The sequence below is a fragment of the Ziziphus jujuba genome, chromosome 9 (assembly GCF_031755915.1).
Source record: "Ziziphus jujuba cultivar Dongzao chromosome 9, ASM3175591v1".
NCBI classification, from domain to species: Eukaryota; Viridiplantae; Streptophyta; class Magnoliopsida; order Rosales; family Rhamnaceae; genus Ziziphus; species Ziziphus jujuba.
In genome coordinates, this window is record NC_083387.1 from 24,079,853 (window position 1) to 24,097,877 (window position 18,025).

The window sequence follows — 18,025 nt, forward strand, 5'->3', positions numbered from 1 at the left end:
GGTAGGAAATTCACCTACATCAACGCTGGTTAGATTGCAAACGAAATTTTATATACATATTATCCATTTCTTCTCTCAAATATCCATATTCAAATTTAAGATACATAAAAATCGATGTTTTATTTTCAGATTTAATTTGGAGAGACGTATATATTGGACTCAAAACAGAATTTAACAGCATTTTGACTAGGATATCAAGCACCAAAAAAGAAGAAAAAACCACCATGAGCAATTTTCAAGGCCCACTAAAACATCCAAAAATGATATTTTAATAATTTACAAGGACCATATTTGATATTTGCTTCAAACACAAGGAACGGGAGGCACAAAAACATCAAAGACTTTGATGTTGACTTGAAGTCTACGTGGGTTTCGATTTGGATTTAGGTCTAGTTCCCATTGGTCCGAAATCTATCCATCACATTTGCTCAGATTTCCTGTCCAGATTTTCATTATCCTACTTGGCTCCTCTCATGGCCTTTCTTTAGATTCTCATACCATATCTTAAAACCAAGCTTTTCCTTATACCATTAAAAAACAACTCATACGCTCTCTGTTTTTACTCCATAGTCGACCAAGCTCAAAGAAAAGCCACATAAAACAGAAAATGGCTGCAACTTCTGGGGCATTGCTAAATGGGTTAGGATCCTCATTCCTTGGAGGGAAGAGAACCCAGACCTTGTTATCTGCCGCCGTCTCAGCCAGATCCTCTGTAGCTTCTTCTTCGAAGAGGTTCTTCATCGTTGCTGCTGTGAAACCCAAGAAATCTTGGATCCCCGGCGTCAGAGGCGGTGGAAACTTGATCGACCCTGAATGGCTCGACGGCTCGTAAGTTTGCTTACTCTTGATTGCTTTCTTTTTTTTATTTTTTTTCTCTTTCTCTGTCAGACAATTTATCAGTCATCTTTGCTCCATTTTTCTTCTTTTGTTTCTGATTTTGGCGGCGATTTTCAGTCTTCCAGGTGATTACGGATTCGACCCGCTTGGATTAGGCAAAGACCCAGCATTCCTGAAGTGGTACAGAGAAGCAGAGCTCATCCATGGCCGATGGGCAATGGCGGCAGTGGTGGGTATCTTCGTCGGCCAAGCATGGAGCGGTGTCCCATGGTTCGAAGCCGGAGCCGATCCCAACGCCATTGCACCTTTCTCGTTCGGATCCTTGCTCGGAACCCAACTCATTCTCATGGGTTGGGTGGAGAGCAAGCGATGGGTGGATTTTTTCAACCCGGATTCACAGTCGGTGGAGTGGGCGACACCATGGTCGAGAACCGCTGAGAACTTCGCGAACGCTACCGGCGAGCAGGGTTATCCCGGCGGGAAGTTCTTCGATCCGTTGGGTTTTGCTGGGACCATCCAGAATGGTGTTTATGTGCCGGACGTTGAGAAGCTGGAGAGATTGAAATTGGCGGAGATTAAGCATGCTAGGATTGCCATGTTGGCCATGCTCATCTTCTACTTTGAAGCTGGTCAAGGGAAAACACCCCTTGGTGCTCTTGGGTTGTAAAATAAATATGATTTAATTGAACTTTTTAATGTAATGATGATGATGTAGATAATCAAAATTCAATTTTAGAGAGAGAGAGAGAGAGATTGAGGTAACTTCAAATGTTGACCATGATGCTGAATGATTTGGGGTTCCCCTATGTGATCTTCAAATTTTAATGTGTTTCTTTGGTGGTGAAAAATTTGCAAAATGAAGTGTGTGTGTGTGCGTGTGTGTACATAATTTCTTATACCGTCTTATGCCTATTTATCTCTTATACATGTTAATTAATTCGTAATTTTATTTATGATGAACATGATGGTTCATATTTACTAATTTAATAATAGGAAAAACAAGATATAGATTATGAAACTGTGCACCATATTTTTATTTTTTGATTACTCTTTTTTTTTTTTTTTTGGAGAAACATTATTTATATATTATATAATAACATAACATAGGAGAAGTTAATAAGCATGATAACAGTTTATTAAAAGCTATAACGGAGGAGAAAATTTTACATTACGGTTAAACAAGGTTCAATGAGTGGGATTTGTCGCTTGGCATACAGAGCAAACTATGTCATATCATATCATGTTGATATAATCACCAACGTACACAATTTTATAGTCAAATTAATCGAGACTTTTGCTAATAAAATATATTAAAATAATTAATTAGATATCAAATGTATACTTTTATGGTGACAAAATTATATTGTCTCTTATAATGCTTTCACGAGCAATGCCACTATGTATAGGTTTATATATAGTCATAGATTACAATAAAATCAAAATATAATAAAGATATGCCTAACAACCATTTACAAGTGATACACAAGTAATTATATTTCCTTTTTTAGAAAAAAAAATCCTTGCAATTTCGCATTAGCATAATATTAATTCCAATGAAAATCATCCTTCCAAAAACTATCAACAAAATTAATTAAATAACTGTTGCTAATTTGAGTAAATTATTGAGCATGATCGATCATACATATTTGTTGGTTTAGCTAGCAATATTTAATTTAAACAAAAGAACAAAATAAATCTTAAAAAAACGTCTTCCTCTTTCTTAACACTACCAAAAAAGCCTAAATATTTTAGGCAATTGGAATGGGAAGTCTTCCTACATAATTTTACCTATTTTTTAATTTTTTTTTTTTTTTATAAATTTTTTTACAACAAATCAACATTGAAACTAACTACTACTATACACGTATAGTACTTAGCCGTAAACATTATTCATTCTTCCTTATGCATATATATATGATCTTCATCTCCCTTAATTTTGTGTAGTTTGATCATCTGTTATGTTCCTGCTAATGTTGTTATGGTCGTCGTTGCTATGGATGTTGTTGTCGTTCTTGTTATTGTTATCGTCGTTAGTAGAGTCATTGTTGTCCTTTTTGGCATGGTGTTTATTATTGTCAGTTGGTGGTGTTGTTATAACAATGCTAATTGAATCAGGTTCATCTAAGTTCTCTGAGGGTGCAAGCTGATTTTTCTTCTTCATCTCTTTGCTTTTTCCCCATAGCACTAAATATAATCCAAGCACAATGAATCCTGCGGCTAGTATGCTGCAAAATTGAACAATTGATTAACGCCAGTATTAGGACAAAAATGCAAATTAAATAAAGTTTACTAATTAAAATGTGAGAGCTTTATGCGGCCGTTTTATTTCAAAACTACTTTATAGTCTTAAAGATTATTGATTTTCAATATTTTTCCATTCATTGAATAACTTTTTTTTCCCGTTAAATATGGGATTAACTGCATTTTATTACTTTCTAATTTTAAAATTTTACATTTTCAATCCTCAATGGATTTTAAAAATCACCATTTAGAGCCCTCAATTTTCGATTTTATGCAATTCAATCCATTTTGATTTTCAACTAATATGAAGACAAACACTCCATCAATTGACTGGCATTAAAATGCATATATCCTAGATTGGTTGTACTAGAGTACAAAAACTTTGAAATTTTGTATCACCCTGTTGATTAAATAAAAAAAAAAAAAAACTTGATTTATTATCAATTTTATAAAAATAACATATAAATAATTTGAGACATTAAATATTTATATTATATAAGGTAAAGTAATACCTTCCAAGATGTAGATTTTCATTCAACACCAAAGAGCTAGCAATAGCTACGAGCACCAGCAGGAGAGGGTTAAAAACAGACACGAACAGTGGTCCTCTCATGTGTACGCACCATGCCATGAGTGTCACCATTAAGCCAGAAGCCACAATCCCCTGTATTTTAAATTTTAAAAAATAATAATAATAAACTAAATTTGATATAAAATATTAAATAGACAATCCAGTGGTAAAATCTCTGTAATTACAATAATAATAATGTACCGAGTAGGCGACTGTGAGAAGCCTAATGTTCCAGCCGAGTCTCCACCCATTCCAATCCCTATCCATGGCTAGTGCGAAAACTGTAGCTTGAATTGCTCCCATTGATGACATCAAAGCTGTGCTTGAATAATAGTATGGATATATCTCAGTCACTTTGGCCTATTAAATTCCAAAAGAAAAAAAAAAAAAGTTAAAATATTTTAACCAAATCAAAACATCAAATTGTTATCATAAAAATTCCAATTATATACTACTTTAGAATAATATTGAAAAGAAAAAATAATTCACAATCATTATAATGTAGAAATGATTTTATTATAAGGGACCGATTTGTTATTATGCTATATATTTATATATATATATATATATATTTTTTTTTTTGTTCTTTTCTTTTCTTTTCTTTTCTATTCGTGTATAGAAAAAAAGAAAAAAAAGAAAAAAAAAAAAAGAAAAAAGAGAAAACAAACCTGAACGATGAGCCAGATAGCATAAGAAAAACAACTGCCAATGGCCATAAGGGCACCAATGATGCGATCAGCAGAGTGAGAATGGTTTGAAGCAGCAGAATTGTGGGAATTTGGATGCAAAAGGTTAACATGTGTGTTCCAAATGTTTATTTCCACACCTTTATATAAAGTCAACAGCATTGCTCCACCTATTCCCATTGATGACCCTATCACTTTCACCTTCCCTGACATTTTTCCCAAATTGGCCTTCTCCAATCTGTCAAAAATAAATATTAGTCACAATATTAGTGACAATTTCTCATATGTTGATGTAGACATAGTGCTCGAATAGGACCCACAAACCACCTCTAGCCCAACTATTTTCTGTTTATTATATATGGTGACATGGGGTAGCATATGCGAAACAAATCTATTTATTTATTTTTAATCAATATGGGTCTTTTTTTTTGGTTTGAATGCTGGTGTGGCACTATAATAATAGTTAATACAAAAAGAATGACATTGTATGATAACAAAAAGAATGCTGGTTTGAATGCTGGTGTGGCACTTTAATGCTGGTGTGGCACTATACTGATATATCAACTAAGAATGTCATTTTAATTAATAATTTAATCAATAATTTAATTGATTAAAAGGCAATCTCTATATCAGTTACCACTTCAGTTCAATAGTATTGTTACTAACGGGAACATGTTTTAATCACATATATATCCAAATTGTAGATAAATATATCAAACATAATTTTAATAAAGATTGACATATCATTAATATCGATAAATATATTGGTATTCAAAGTATTATGGAACGAATTTTTCAAAAACAAAAAAGTATTATTGAGAAACTATCTGTGTGATTGTAGTAATAAGAGGATTATTATGCATATATAGAACCTGAAGGAGACGGCCAATATAAACGTTATGGCAGGAACAAGGTTGCTCATGGCCGAAGCAAATGTTACAGATGTTAACGATAAGCTCTCCAAGTATAAATTTTGTGCCATTGATCCCCTGTATTTCCAAAATCGTCACATCAAATATATATTCAAAACAAAGACACCATGCATTCGTATATATGTTAGTCTATTTAATTCCCTACTATATGTTATAGACTTGTTATTTATATTACACCTCATTAGTTTAAAAATGAAAAGTTTCCTCCTATTATGACTTATGAGACAAACCAAGAGACATGAATCTAAATTTTAAATTTTCGTGGACACCACTTGCTTCCACTCCTTTGTACCAAGCAAAAATTATTATTAATTAAAATCTTTGACATATTTGAACTTTATTATTATTATAATATATTTATTTATTTTAGTTTCAATGGATTTATTTAAATATTAAAGACATGTATATCTTATTTAAGATAACCAATGATCTTAATAATAAAACGTTATTATGGTAGTGTTGGAGAGGTGGTTGAGAAAGATGAGGAAAAAAAAAGGAGGTTGAAAAAATTGAGCGTATTAAATGGTCAACATACAGAAGGTTGTGCACTTTTTTTTTTAAATTTTATTTTTATTTTTTAAGGTGAAGTTGTAGAGGGATAGTTAAGAGAAAAAGCTAGGAGTCACGTAAAAAGGTGCGGGTCTGCGGATTCATAGAGATTGCGTTTGACAGAGTACAGTTGTCTTTGGCTTTGCTTCCTTCCCAAGTAAATCAAATCTCCATGTCTTCTCTGTCTGTCAGTATTATTTCGTTCATTATAAAGATAAAGAAAGAGATAGTTTTCGATAACAACTATATATACAGAAACAGTTTGAACTCACTTCACCTATTTGAGAGAAAGAGAGAGAGAGAGAGAGGGCTGTAAGTGGTAGTGATTGTTGGCTTACCCAAATAATCCACATAGAAATGACTGAAACACTACCTTCCAACTCGGTTTTGGCCTCATCTTCCTGTAAAAAAAAAACAATAATTTAATTTCGCAATTGAATTAGTCTCTTTATTAATTATTAGTACATAGTAATTTAAAACATTGCAATTAAAGCATGATTTTATCTTTTTAAAAAAAATAAAAAAATTGGGAAACTTCCACTTTTTAGGCAATTCTTGAGAGAATTCCAGAAAGTGTACAATATATAATAATATTATATCAGAAGACAATACTAGTTATGGTGCTCTCATCAGAAAATCTAAGACCCAGAAAATGCCAAGAAACATTAAGAAAGTTCGTCAATTCGCAGTTAATAAAATAATAAAACAAAGACAACCCTTTTGAGTTTGATATATTAAAATTGAAAATAAAAATAATAATAATAATATCACACATGCTTATATAATAATTCCATAGGAATTAATTTACCTTTCAAGAAAAAGAGCAAGGGGAAGAATGAAAGCAGTTGCAAAAATGAAGCGATATGCAACAATGATCCTCAAACTCATACCGTCATTTGCTGCCAATTTGTAGAAGATATTGACTCCAGCGAATGCAATCTGAACTATTACCATAAAAATAGCTGGTTTTAGCCCATGCAATGCCTCTGCAATCTGCCCCTTAAAACCCATGAAACAATTGATTATCACTCACTCACTCACTCGCTCAATCACTACCACAGAGCGAGCGATTGACAGAAAATTATATGTGTGTTTGTTTGGCTGTCAAGAAAATTCCAAAATTTTTTCTTTCTTTCTTTCTTTTTCTGGGTGTACAACCTTTTTTTTTTTTTTTCCCCCTTAATTTGATGAGAAAGTTATAGAAGAAAGGTGGGGTTGGATGAGTATTTATTGGGATGGGATTCCGAAGAGTGGCTCATCGCTGATTCCCCACATCACCGTGCCACGCACGCATACAAATTCTATTTGGCTTCTGATGACACATCGCTACTCTACCGTTGCATGAATCCCAAAACTCTTTCCATTAATTCTTCAAAAAAAAAAAAAAAAAAAAAAAACTTTTCTTCCTTTTTTTTGCTGCTCGCACGTCATCACCTACGTGTTCATTCCTATTCTCATGATTTATTTTTACGGTAATGTTTGTTTAACTTTGTGCCATGTTCTTAAGAGATAAGATTATGCTAAACGGAAACATGACATGGGATTAATATATTATTAGATTAATTTTATAGCGAAGAGGATTAACTTAGTCAATAATTAAATAAAAATGATAAGTTTTATTAGCTAATAATGAATTGTTTATAAATGAATAAGAAAAAAAAAAAGTTAAAATATCATTTTTAGTAAAATACATATTTACTAATAGTTTAACCATAATAGATGCTAAAAGGAAATAAAATTAAAATTTGAGAGAGATTTTTTATTTTTATTTTTTTTCATTACAGTTATTTGAATCCGAACAGCAAGTATATGAAGGACTGTGAATATTATCATCAAGTATTTTTTAAAACAGAAATGCAATTTTGTACAAAAATAAGTAAAAACATTTGAATCCATATTTGTAACATGTAAGTCGCCATTTTTACCACAGTTTATATCCTTAATATGTCGTTGTTTATATATAATTCGTATTGTATTGTGTCAATTTTAATTTATCAAAACTGTATTTTCCTTTTTTGTTGTATTATAATTTGTATCGTATTTTGCCACCACAGGTGCAACCATTTCTTCTATATTCAAGAGTACATAATTCCTCCTTTATCGGTTTGTACGTACCTAATACATGCCCTCATCAGTATTTTGTTTTACATACTATGGTATATTATAAAGCTTATCATTCTTATTTCAAATTTTATTTTTATTAAAACATCCTGCGGGGATAATTTAGCGACTATCGCTGTTTGCTGGGGCAGTAATTTAAATTTCAATCCTTTCATTTTCAATATCTAAAAAATATATGTTTATTTTCGTCTTTTTTTTTTTTTTTTGCTTTTTTGGTTGATATTTTATTTTAACGATTTTATGGTGTGAAATTGCATTTCATGATCTTTTCCTAGGGTATAGTAAGATGAAGATAATGTAAAATGCAATTAGCGGCGAAAGTAAAAGTTATAGTTTAAGATGCATATTGAAAAAGTTTCGAAATATGGAACTACGTACAAACTGAAAAATACTACTTGATGTGCAAATTATTAATTTTTTGACCCTTTATTTTATCACTGTCCTTGGAAATTACACAGAATTTAATGAAGATAGTTATATATGAGTCTTTGTTTAATATATATATACATATATACCAATTGGAGGGATAGCAAAATGTCAATTAAAGTATGTCAAATATATGTACACACATATTTATCATGTCTGATATATATACACACACATTTATCATGTCCCATATATATACACGCACATTTATCATGTCCGATATACATACACACTCGTATATCATCATGTGCGACATATATACATTTATCATTCAAATACAATGATTTAGATGTCAATTTATAAAGAGAACTAAAATGGGAGGAAAAATATAGCTTAGAGTGCAATGTGAGAGTTTAGAAGTTGGAGTTCAAAATAACAATAATAAAAAAATGATAATTGTTTGATAAGTTGTGTAGAATGTAATTAGCCTTTATTAGTTTTTGAAAAATGAAGGTTTAGACTTTTCAAAAAAGTAGGGGCCGTAAGTAAATATTCAGCTACTGCTAGTGAATTTAAACCAAACAAAGAGTGCAATAATTTAAATTCTCTGCCATCAACTCATCGAGAATCTACCTTTGGTATCCCTTCCAAAAGCAAATGCAAATAACGCAGACATAAACACAACAAAGAACTCGGTCAAACTTTGCAATGATTTTTATTTTCTTTTCAGTTTGAAAATTTTTGAAAGTTGGCTTTATTCTTTGATGTAATCGAAATTGAATTGTTTAAACTTCGTTTTTCTTCCCTGATTTTAATAAAAAATTGAAAATAATAATAATAATATCCAACTAATCCATTTACAAGTGCTCAATTCTATTAATTGTCAAACAATGAAAAACAGAAATTCTCCTCCCAAGTTTGCCACCCACTCGTTGACTCCTCTTCTCCTCACAACTTTTCGCACACGCGCACATCCTTTTATTAGTATGTTGTTACTTTTACTTGTTTCTATCAACCTTAGAAAATCGATTATTGTTTTTATACTTATGAACATTTTGAAATTACTTTATTATAAAAATAATAATATTATATATGTTTATCAAATTTATTTGTGAAATGATATGAGATATAATAATAATAAAGAAAAACTTCAGTGGAGCATACTATTCAAGTGACGTGGTTAGCCGAAGGTTCAAACACTTGTCAAATGTTATTTTTTTGTCAAACACCTGTCAAATGTTTCCCTTTTCTAGCCACTCTTCCATGTCTTTATTAGCCCCGGCCATATAATAAACGCGAGGTTAGTTTTGTTATACCAAACTCTCTTCATCGTTTTCCATCTATTTTTGTTTTTGTTTTTTACTTTTTAATATACTTTGTCAAAAATGTTGTTCTATCTTAGCCAGATAAAACCTTTCATCTTCATTTATTGGATTTTTGTTCTTGTTTTTCTGTTTCTCTCTCTGTATATAACTACCAGTAAGTAAATCCACAAACTATTTTCTTTTATTCTTTAAAAGCATATGAACAGAGAACAAAATAAGTTCAACATCATAATAATAACAAGAATAATAATAATAAATGAGAACATAAAAATAGAGAACAAAGTGAAAGAACCTTGGTGTATCCTTTTGCATGATCTCGATTAGATTTTGGTCTTTTGGGTCGCAGAAATAAAAAAAAAAAAACAGATATAAAGGAGAACATTTGATCATATTAATTTGTGGATATATATATATATATATATGTATGTGTATAGGAGAGATTCTTGTTGGAGCTGAAGAGAAAGAAATCAAAAAAACAATGTAATTGTGGACACAGAAGGAAAACTGAGAGAAGATATGGTTAGTTTTTTAAACTTCGGACGGAGTAGAGAGAGAGAGAGAGGTAAAACGGAAGAAGAGGTAAACAGTGACAAGAGATGGAACTGTGAATAGTAAAAACAAGTAAATAGCGCATGTCACAAAATAAGTGAGTGGACCACGTCAGCTGTGCACCAGTCACGCCGAAGTTTTTCTCCAACCCACAACAAATATTCTATACATGCCATTTTGTAAATATTGCCGTATCTTTACTACTTCTCATTCAAGAAACTATACCTTTTAAATAACTCTTTTTTGTACCCTTTGCCAAGTTCTAATTAGAATAAACATAAAATAAAATAAAACCTCTAGCTAGTGTGGGGGTTTTACATTTTTTTACTTTCGGTCCTAAAATCCACCGCATTAAGCGTTCAATCTTCATTACAATGTAAATTAGTCAAAATTCACTTTTGAATAACCAAAAGGTAAAATAGTTGGTAGAAGAATGCTTCTGTTTTTTTTTTTTTTTAAAAAAAAAATGAATATTGAAGTGTACAATTTTGAAACCACAAGGTACTAAAATACATTTTATGCATACATTAGATATTCAATATAATAATCACTATCACATTATTAAAATAGATACAAATTCTTAATTGATTTATTCTCAATTTAACAAGATCCAGAATCATATTTTCATTTCATTTTTGTATTTTTAAAAAAATATTCTTAAATAAAATACCTTAAGTTTGTAATATTTAACATTGTACTATTTACTTATTTTTCGGAGCCTGTACAAATACCATGTCAAAAACTATCTTTATTTTCCTTAATTTTACTTCACTATTCCACTATTATTATTGATCAACACTATCCAATATAGAATTTTTAAGTGAAATTACATAATATATATTTATATTGTTGTAATCTATAAGGTCAGTCGGTAATATACATTTTTTTTGTTTCCCTTTTTATTAATAGAAACGTTGATTTTGGACGCAAGTATATTTGTTTTCTAACCATAAAATATAGATGAAAAAGCAGAACACATGCACAAGATGACAACATACAACAAATCTTGTAGCACAAAATTATAGATGACAATTGAAAACAAGGAAAACAAGCAAGAACTGCAAAGACTAATTTGCTTTGTGCTTCAATACAAAATTGGAAACACAAAGTTATATATCTTCAACGTTAAAGTACAAAAGTTTTTCAAGCTCTTGCATATTTATTCCCTTTGGGAGGTCTTCATTTTTTTTTTTTCCTTTTTCCATTCTTTTGTTTTATGCTACAACAGGTGCATTTTCAGGCTTCTTCTCTTCTGAGGTTTCTTTAACCTCAGTTTTTACTTCTTCGATTGTTGTTATCTCGGTCTCTTCCTTTGGTGTTGCCTCCTCTTCTGTCTTTGTTTCAGTTGGGACTTCCTTTACCTCTGTCTTTGGCTCTTCCTTTTCTTCTTTTGGAGCTAATGCAACTTCGGGTTGATCGGCTTTCTTTTCGGTTTCCTTCTTCTCTTCGTCCTGTTGTTAAGAGTACATAGAGCTCATGAGAGATAGTGAAGGAAGAGTAAAAATATTAACTTGTATATACATAACTCTAAGAATCTGTCAACATTTTCATTTAACCTAAAAAACAACGTATTCAAGATAATTATATGAAATATCAACTGATTAGTGTTTATTGTAAAATAAGCTTAATATGTGTTGTTGGCCTACTTCCTACTAATCGATTAGAGGTTTGAATTGTTGTTTGGGTTGTTAAGCTTGTGTAAGGTCCAATTTCTTTCCTTCTATTGATGGGCTTATATTGAAAAATAAATTGATATATACTATAAGGCCTACTTCCTACCACCTTGACATATATTTTTGGTTCTACTTTCTACTAACTATAGCATTTGACATAGCAATCAAATATATATATGTATATATATACAAAGTTGGTGATTCATTCTATTAGATCCTCTGTTACAAATATATGAGATCCACATGTGAAAGTGTTTTTTTGGCCAAAAAAATAAAATAAAATAAAGAGTAAATACAATGTTGGTGGAATAAATACGTCATACGCTTGAGAGAAATTATTCAGTAGATTCATCTTATTAGATCCTCTATACACATGTGGATCCTTGATGTATACCTTTGTGAGAAGGTATCCTGATGTGTACCTTTCACAGAAATTATTCATCTTGTACTAATGGCATTTAATATGAAAAAGAGGTGATAGAATTGTGTATAATATGCAAAAACTCAAGAATATATTGAGAACACATAAAATTTATACCTCATTGAGTAAAGCTCCAAGAGATTGTCTGTTGTTGTCATCATCTTCAACAGCCTTATTCTCATCATCAGCATCACTCTTCTTCTCTTCACTGCTTGTGGTTTCAATGGTTTTTTCTTCTTGTTGATCTACCTTAACCTCTTCATTGTTGCCCTTCAATGAACCTTCTTTTTGAGCCTCAGGTTCCGGGACATTGTCATCTTCCTTGGTTTTAGGTGCACTGCTACAATTACCCATAATAATGTTGGTTTATATTGTTATATTTCTCTCTCGAGAAAGGACCTCTTTCTCTCTTTTGTTCTTTCTCTCTCGGATCTAATGTCAGAGAGAAAGAAGGTTTTGAAGAAGACCTAAAAGAGAGAAAATGGAAGAATGAGTTGATGTGAGAAATCAATGGCACATTATGGGGGGTTTTATAGAGAGTAAGATTGTGAAAGGCATTTTTTGCCGCCAGACATTCTTTGTATGGTTCAGAAAATTTTGAGGAAAGAAGCGGTTGTTATCAATTTGAAAACATATTTAGCACTTAATATCATTTGAAGCTCAAAATATATATTTGCCAACTTGGTAATCGTTGGATGATTGTCAATCACAGAGTGTAATGTGTAAGTTATTTTATTTTCCTCAACAAAATAAGAACAAGATCCAAATGGAAAATGTCAATATAGGTTAACCAAAGTGTCCAATGTCAACATTTTTTTAATATATAATTTAGAATTAAATTGATTACTTTTAAGGAAATAACAATCCCAAATATAATCAAAATAATATATAAAATATATCTCAGTCAAAATCAAAATGTTTGCTACCACGGCAATAAATGCTCATTTCATTTGATTTCCAGTTGTATTCTTTTATTGTATTTATCTATACTTGGTGTACTAATCCCAAGTTTTCACTTTTATAGTTTAATTTATATCATATATTATTAATTTTTCTTTTCAAACCTATTTTTAGTTAAACTAAATATTTTTAAAGAACACTTTCCTTTACAAAATAACAATAGCAATAACAGTATATAAATAAATAAACAAGAGAATAACAAATAATGTAATATTTTACTTGCTTATTAATAGTTTATCTATCTTTTTTTTTTTTGGTCAAAAAAAATTTTCAATTTCTTTTAGTTAATGTTTTTGTAAATTATGAAAAAAATTTAATTATTACTTAGAAAAAATTTTAAGCAACAACATAAAATGTATGTGTATTACATTTTTGTCTTCAACCTATGCATAACATATACTGTATCTAAGAAAATTTAATTATTTTTTTAGATAAGAACAAATAGCTATTTTTTATTTATAAATTTAAGATATAATTCTGATGAATATAATATGGTAGTATTGCTATGGTATATGATATTTCATACTTTTCTATTTTTTTAATGATGATTGTCATAAATAATTTTAAAAAATGTAATTACTTGATATATTTGTTGTTGGTAATATTGTAACGAGAAACCAAAAAAAAAAAAAAAAAATTGTCATTATATTATATTATCTTATCGATCAGTTATTTTAGACTGTTAGATAGTTTTATTTTCATTTTCTGACTTGTTGTAATGTTCTTCTAAAAAAATAATAATAATTTCATATCTTTTTGTTTTTATTTTTATTTGTTTATTTTATGGAACATTTGTTCATCACATGTATTTGGTTTAAAAGAGAAAAAGGTGATTATACAGAAAATAAAAAGTGAGTGTTTAAAAATTTTAAAATAGAAATTCTGTTTAGCAGGGAAGAATAAATATGATAGAGAAAACATAATAATAATAATAATAATAATAATAATAATAATAATAATAATAATAAAGATAAAACAATTAATTTTACCATTTATCCTTAAGTAAGATTTAAAATATCCAATTTTTTTTTTAAATTTTTATTTTTTTTTAAATGGTCGAAATAAAATTTAGATTCTAAATGGAAAAGTATAGAATTTTCATAAAATCCATTGCAATTTTTGAAATTTGACGAAAATTTTCATGAAAAGTTTCGTCAAAATATCTACATTAAATCCTTTACAATTTGGTTAAAAAATGTATAATATCCATCAAAATTTTAAAAATTTTCATATAAATTTTTGAAACTTTCCAAAACTTCCATGTAAATTTTTTATAAAAAATTCAAAAATATTATTGACGTTTAATAAGGTATTTTACCAAATTAACTTTAATGATATTTTTTTAAAAAACTTTTTAATTGTTTTTTAAGTATTTAATGATATAAATAAAATGAAGTGAATTATATTCAATAACCTTATAAGTTTTATTCATTGAGAATATATATATATATATATATATGTATATAATTGCTATACATTTTGTATAAGATGGATTCATTCAAATCTCATAATTAAAAGTTAATAATTGATTATATAAGAATGAAAAATAATAACATAAAATAATAATATGGAAATATAATATTTTGTATAATTGATATTGATAGCATTTAAATCAATAACATTAAGCAAATAAAAATAAAAAGATGATAGAATATATTATACTAAACATCAAGAATAACTATATTTAATACAAGATTGTTATGGTTGACATATTAATAATTACATGAAAAATTATCAAAAAATATATATCTTTTAATAATTACTTTTCATTTACATATCAAAATAAGAACAAAAAATATACTATTAATTTTTAATTATTTAATAGTTTTATAAGTATTGAGATAATATTTATGAAATATAATGTAATTGTAATGATTATTTTATCTTAATTTATAAACAATTTATCAAATATATACTTTTTTGACATATTTTTATCAATAATACTTTATTTAAAATTATTACAGTTTATTATAAATTAAATTGATTAAACGAAATATAATATTTATTCAATATTTTTATAAATTTTATCGATATCTAATATTTTCCAATACTTTTATAAAAAAAATTTATATTTACATTGATACGAAAATTTTGTACTTTATCCTTAAGGATAAAACTGGAAATACAATGTAGGCAATAAAGCCCGTGGCAACAGCCTTTTAGTGAGTGGTTTAACGCCACCCTATCTTTTGATTTTGATTTTTTATTTTTTTTAGATATCTTTTGATGGTGTTTAGAATTAAATAATAAACTATGCTGTTATGCTCCTCAAACAAAATAGTTATGCATATAAAAAAGTTACCATATCATTTAATTATGATATTAACTCTAGTAGTTTTCATAAAAAAAAAATAATAATAATAATGACTCAATTGATAAGCCATATATATCTACACTTGATGGATCAACGAGATTTTAGATAGGGGTGAAAATAACATGCACCTAATTTTATAATTTTTTTCATATATTAATTATATAATATAAAAATAATAATATTAGAGTTATTAAAATTATGGTTAAATTTATTTATTAAATAATATGATAGATGATTTTGTAATATTTAATTAATTTATTTTTTTAGTTCATTTATCTATTTAAATGTTTACTTTCCTTTTGGTTATATACATATATCAATCAATAATATTTTAATATTTGTTATTTGATAAATATATTTGGTGAATATTTTGATACCTATAGCATTATTGTATAAAAAAATACACATAAAATATTTTACAACCAACTTTACTTTTAACTTGTTTATTATTTAATTCTAAACATTATCAAAAAATAATTATTATGGAAATATGTTATATATTATTTTATTTATTTTTAATTTTATATCATATATACGAAAATTAGTACTAATTAATGAGTAATGAATGAGATTGTTTTGAAAATAATATTGATTTTTCTTTAACAAAAGGAATAATTTCATTGAGAACGAAAATTACATCAGTTTGTAGAACATTTTTTAAGGTAACATAAAGATCACGAGGGGATTCACATCCCATCCTTGGTACAAAGACTTATTCTTGCCAGCTTTTGCTATCCACTAGCCTCCTGATAAATTAATATTAATTGTATGGCTAACCGTTAAATTTAACATGTTAATATGACATACTTTGGCTAACCCAATTAATTGAGATACTCCTTTTTTAATAAATGGAAAGCATCCTTATCCAACAAATAGAGACCCATTTTTAATTAATTAGTACTTAATTACCGATTATAACTAATATATATTTAGTCATTGATTGAACCATCATCTCAATTAGTACTTTTAACAGCCAAATAATGGACAAATTACACTTAAATTTCATTTATCAATGGTCACTCATCATGTCTAAAGTAACCTTTAAAAATGGTGACACTCCTTATTTATTTATTTTTTCCTTTTTTTTTTTCATTTATTAAAGGTAACCTCTTTTTTTAAGACAAAATTACATATCGTCTAACTTGGTAACAGTTAGGTAATTGTCAATAATATCACAAGCTGTAATCTGTAAGTAATTTTATTTTCGAACAATTTTTAATTAATTAGTATTTAAATTACAGATTATAATTAATATATATTTAGTTGGTGATTCAACCACCTCAATTAGTACTTTTGCCAGCCAACTAATTGACAAATTAAATTTAAATTTTGTCCATTAATAATCACAACAAAAATTACCTTTGACAAATGTATTGTCTTTTTAACTTTTATTAAAGTAACCCATCTTAAAAATCTAAAAACTTGAGAACGATTCAATAACGATCACCTTTTGCACTATGATGAATAATTTTAAAGAAACAAATGATTTTTAAAAGTTCAAATGCAGTCATAAATACCTTTTTTTTTTTGTTTTTTTTGGTAGGTAGATTCCTTTTTTTTTTTTTTTTTCTTTAGTTGGTAGATTTTTTTTTACTAAAAATAAAAAAAATAATGTAAAAAATTTATTACATTTTGGTATTCCTGAATTTTAAAATTTTACGATTTAGATCTTTAACTTTCAAGTTGCAATTTAAATCTCTAATTTATAATTAATTACAAATTAAATCATGTTTGACTTTTAAGTAACAAAATTTAATAATTATCTTATATATATAAATTATACGACTAATATTAAAATATACCAAATTCCAAATCAAAAACTACTAAATATAATTTTTAAATTACATTATTCTAAAATTAAAAGGAATTTAAATAATGAGGCAAAGTACACTTTAGTATCAGCAAAGTACATTTTAGTACTTTTTAAAATCATATATTTATATATATATATATATATATATATATTTATGGGCTCTACAATTTTTTTCCAACACTGGCTACTCCTTATTCTCAAATTGTTGTATTTTAGTCTAAATCTGTAAATTTTTGACAGGATTAATTAAAAATAGGTCACATTGGTAGCACATGATCCTGAATTGATTGTCTGAAATTATTATTCCTATTTTCTTGAATTAATTTTAGAGAAATTAATTAAACAAACCTATAATTCTAAATGCACTGTCTAACCCCAAATTCTCCTCCTTCATTATCTTGTTTTCCATGTTTTCTTTGTTAATCTTCATCTTGAGATGGAAACCATGGTGCAATTGCAATGTTTGCGATAGCTTCTTGATATTGAGCTGAGCTGGAGAGTTTGACAATCTTTGCAATAGGTATACACATTTTCATAAAAAAATCTCTGAGTGGGACTGTTGATGTTCATGTCCTGGGTGGCACCATTATTGCTAATCTGGAAAATGTCGAGCATATATTGAAGACTAGGTTCGATAATTATCCTTATGGAAAGCCATTTTCGGCTA

The 18,025-nt window shown here is 28.3% G+C and overlaps 3 protein-coding genes across 4 annotated transcripts; 1 reads left to right on the plus strand and 2 right to left on the minus strand.

The window, feature by feature from the left end:
- The first annotated feature begins 509 nt into the window (after nucleotides 1–509).
- On the plus strand, nucleotides 510–1,685 carry LOC107427642 (chlorophyll a-b binding protein CP24 10A, chloroplastic). The gene is made up of 2 exons (XM_016038023.4): nucleotides 510–828; nucleotides 955–1,685. The coding sequence occupies exons 1-2, from the start codon at nucleotides 608–610 to the stop codon at nucleotides 1,502–1,504; spliced, it is 771 nt and encodes a 256-aa protein (XP_015893509.1). The 5' UTR covers nucleotides 510–607; the 3' UTR covers nucleotides 1,505–1,685.
- An 849-nt stretch (nucleotides 1,686–2,534) lies between these two features.
- Nucleotides 2,535–6,989, minus strand: LOC107427630 (WAT1-related protein At1g25270-like). Of its 2 annotated transcripts, none has more exons than XM_048481456.2 (7): nucleotides 6,625–6,989; nucleotides 6,155–6,217; nucleotides 5,208–5,324; nucleotides 4,318–4,573; nucleotides 3,851–4,009; nucleotides 3,591–3,742; nucleotides 2,535–3,062 (listed from the first exon to the last, which is right to left on the minus strand). In XM_048481456.2, exons 1-7 carry the CDS (start codon nucleotides 6,825–6,827, stop codon nucleotides 2,768–2,770), a joined length of 1,245 nt encoding a protein of 414 aa, XP_048337413.2. In that variant the 5' UTR covers nucleotides 6,828–6,989; the 3' UTR covers nucleotides 2,535–2,767. The 2 variants fall into 2 exon arrangements, with proteins under 2 accessions (XP_048337413.2, XP_048337414.1); XM_048481457.2 differs by having other exon boundaries at nucleotides 6,707–6,845.
- Nucleotides 6,990–11,236: 4,247 nt separating this feature from the next.
- Nucleotides 11,237–12,767, minus strand: LOC107427644 (uncharacterized). Its single transcript, XM_016038026.4, has 2 exons — nucleotides 12,389–12,767; nucleotides 11,237–11,628 (listed from the first exon to the last, which is right to left on the minus strand). The coding sequence occupies exons 1-2, from the start codon at nucleotides 12,623–12,625 to the stop codon at nucleotides 11,392–11,394; spliced, it is 474 nt and encodes a 157-aa protein (XP_015893512.1). The 5' UTR covers nucleotides 12,626–12,767; the 3' UTR covers nucleotides 11,237–11,391.
- Between the last annotated feature and the right edge of the window lie 5,258 nt (nucleotides 12,768–18,025).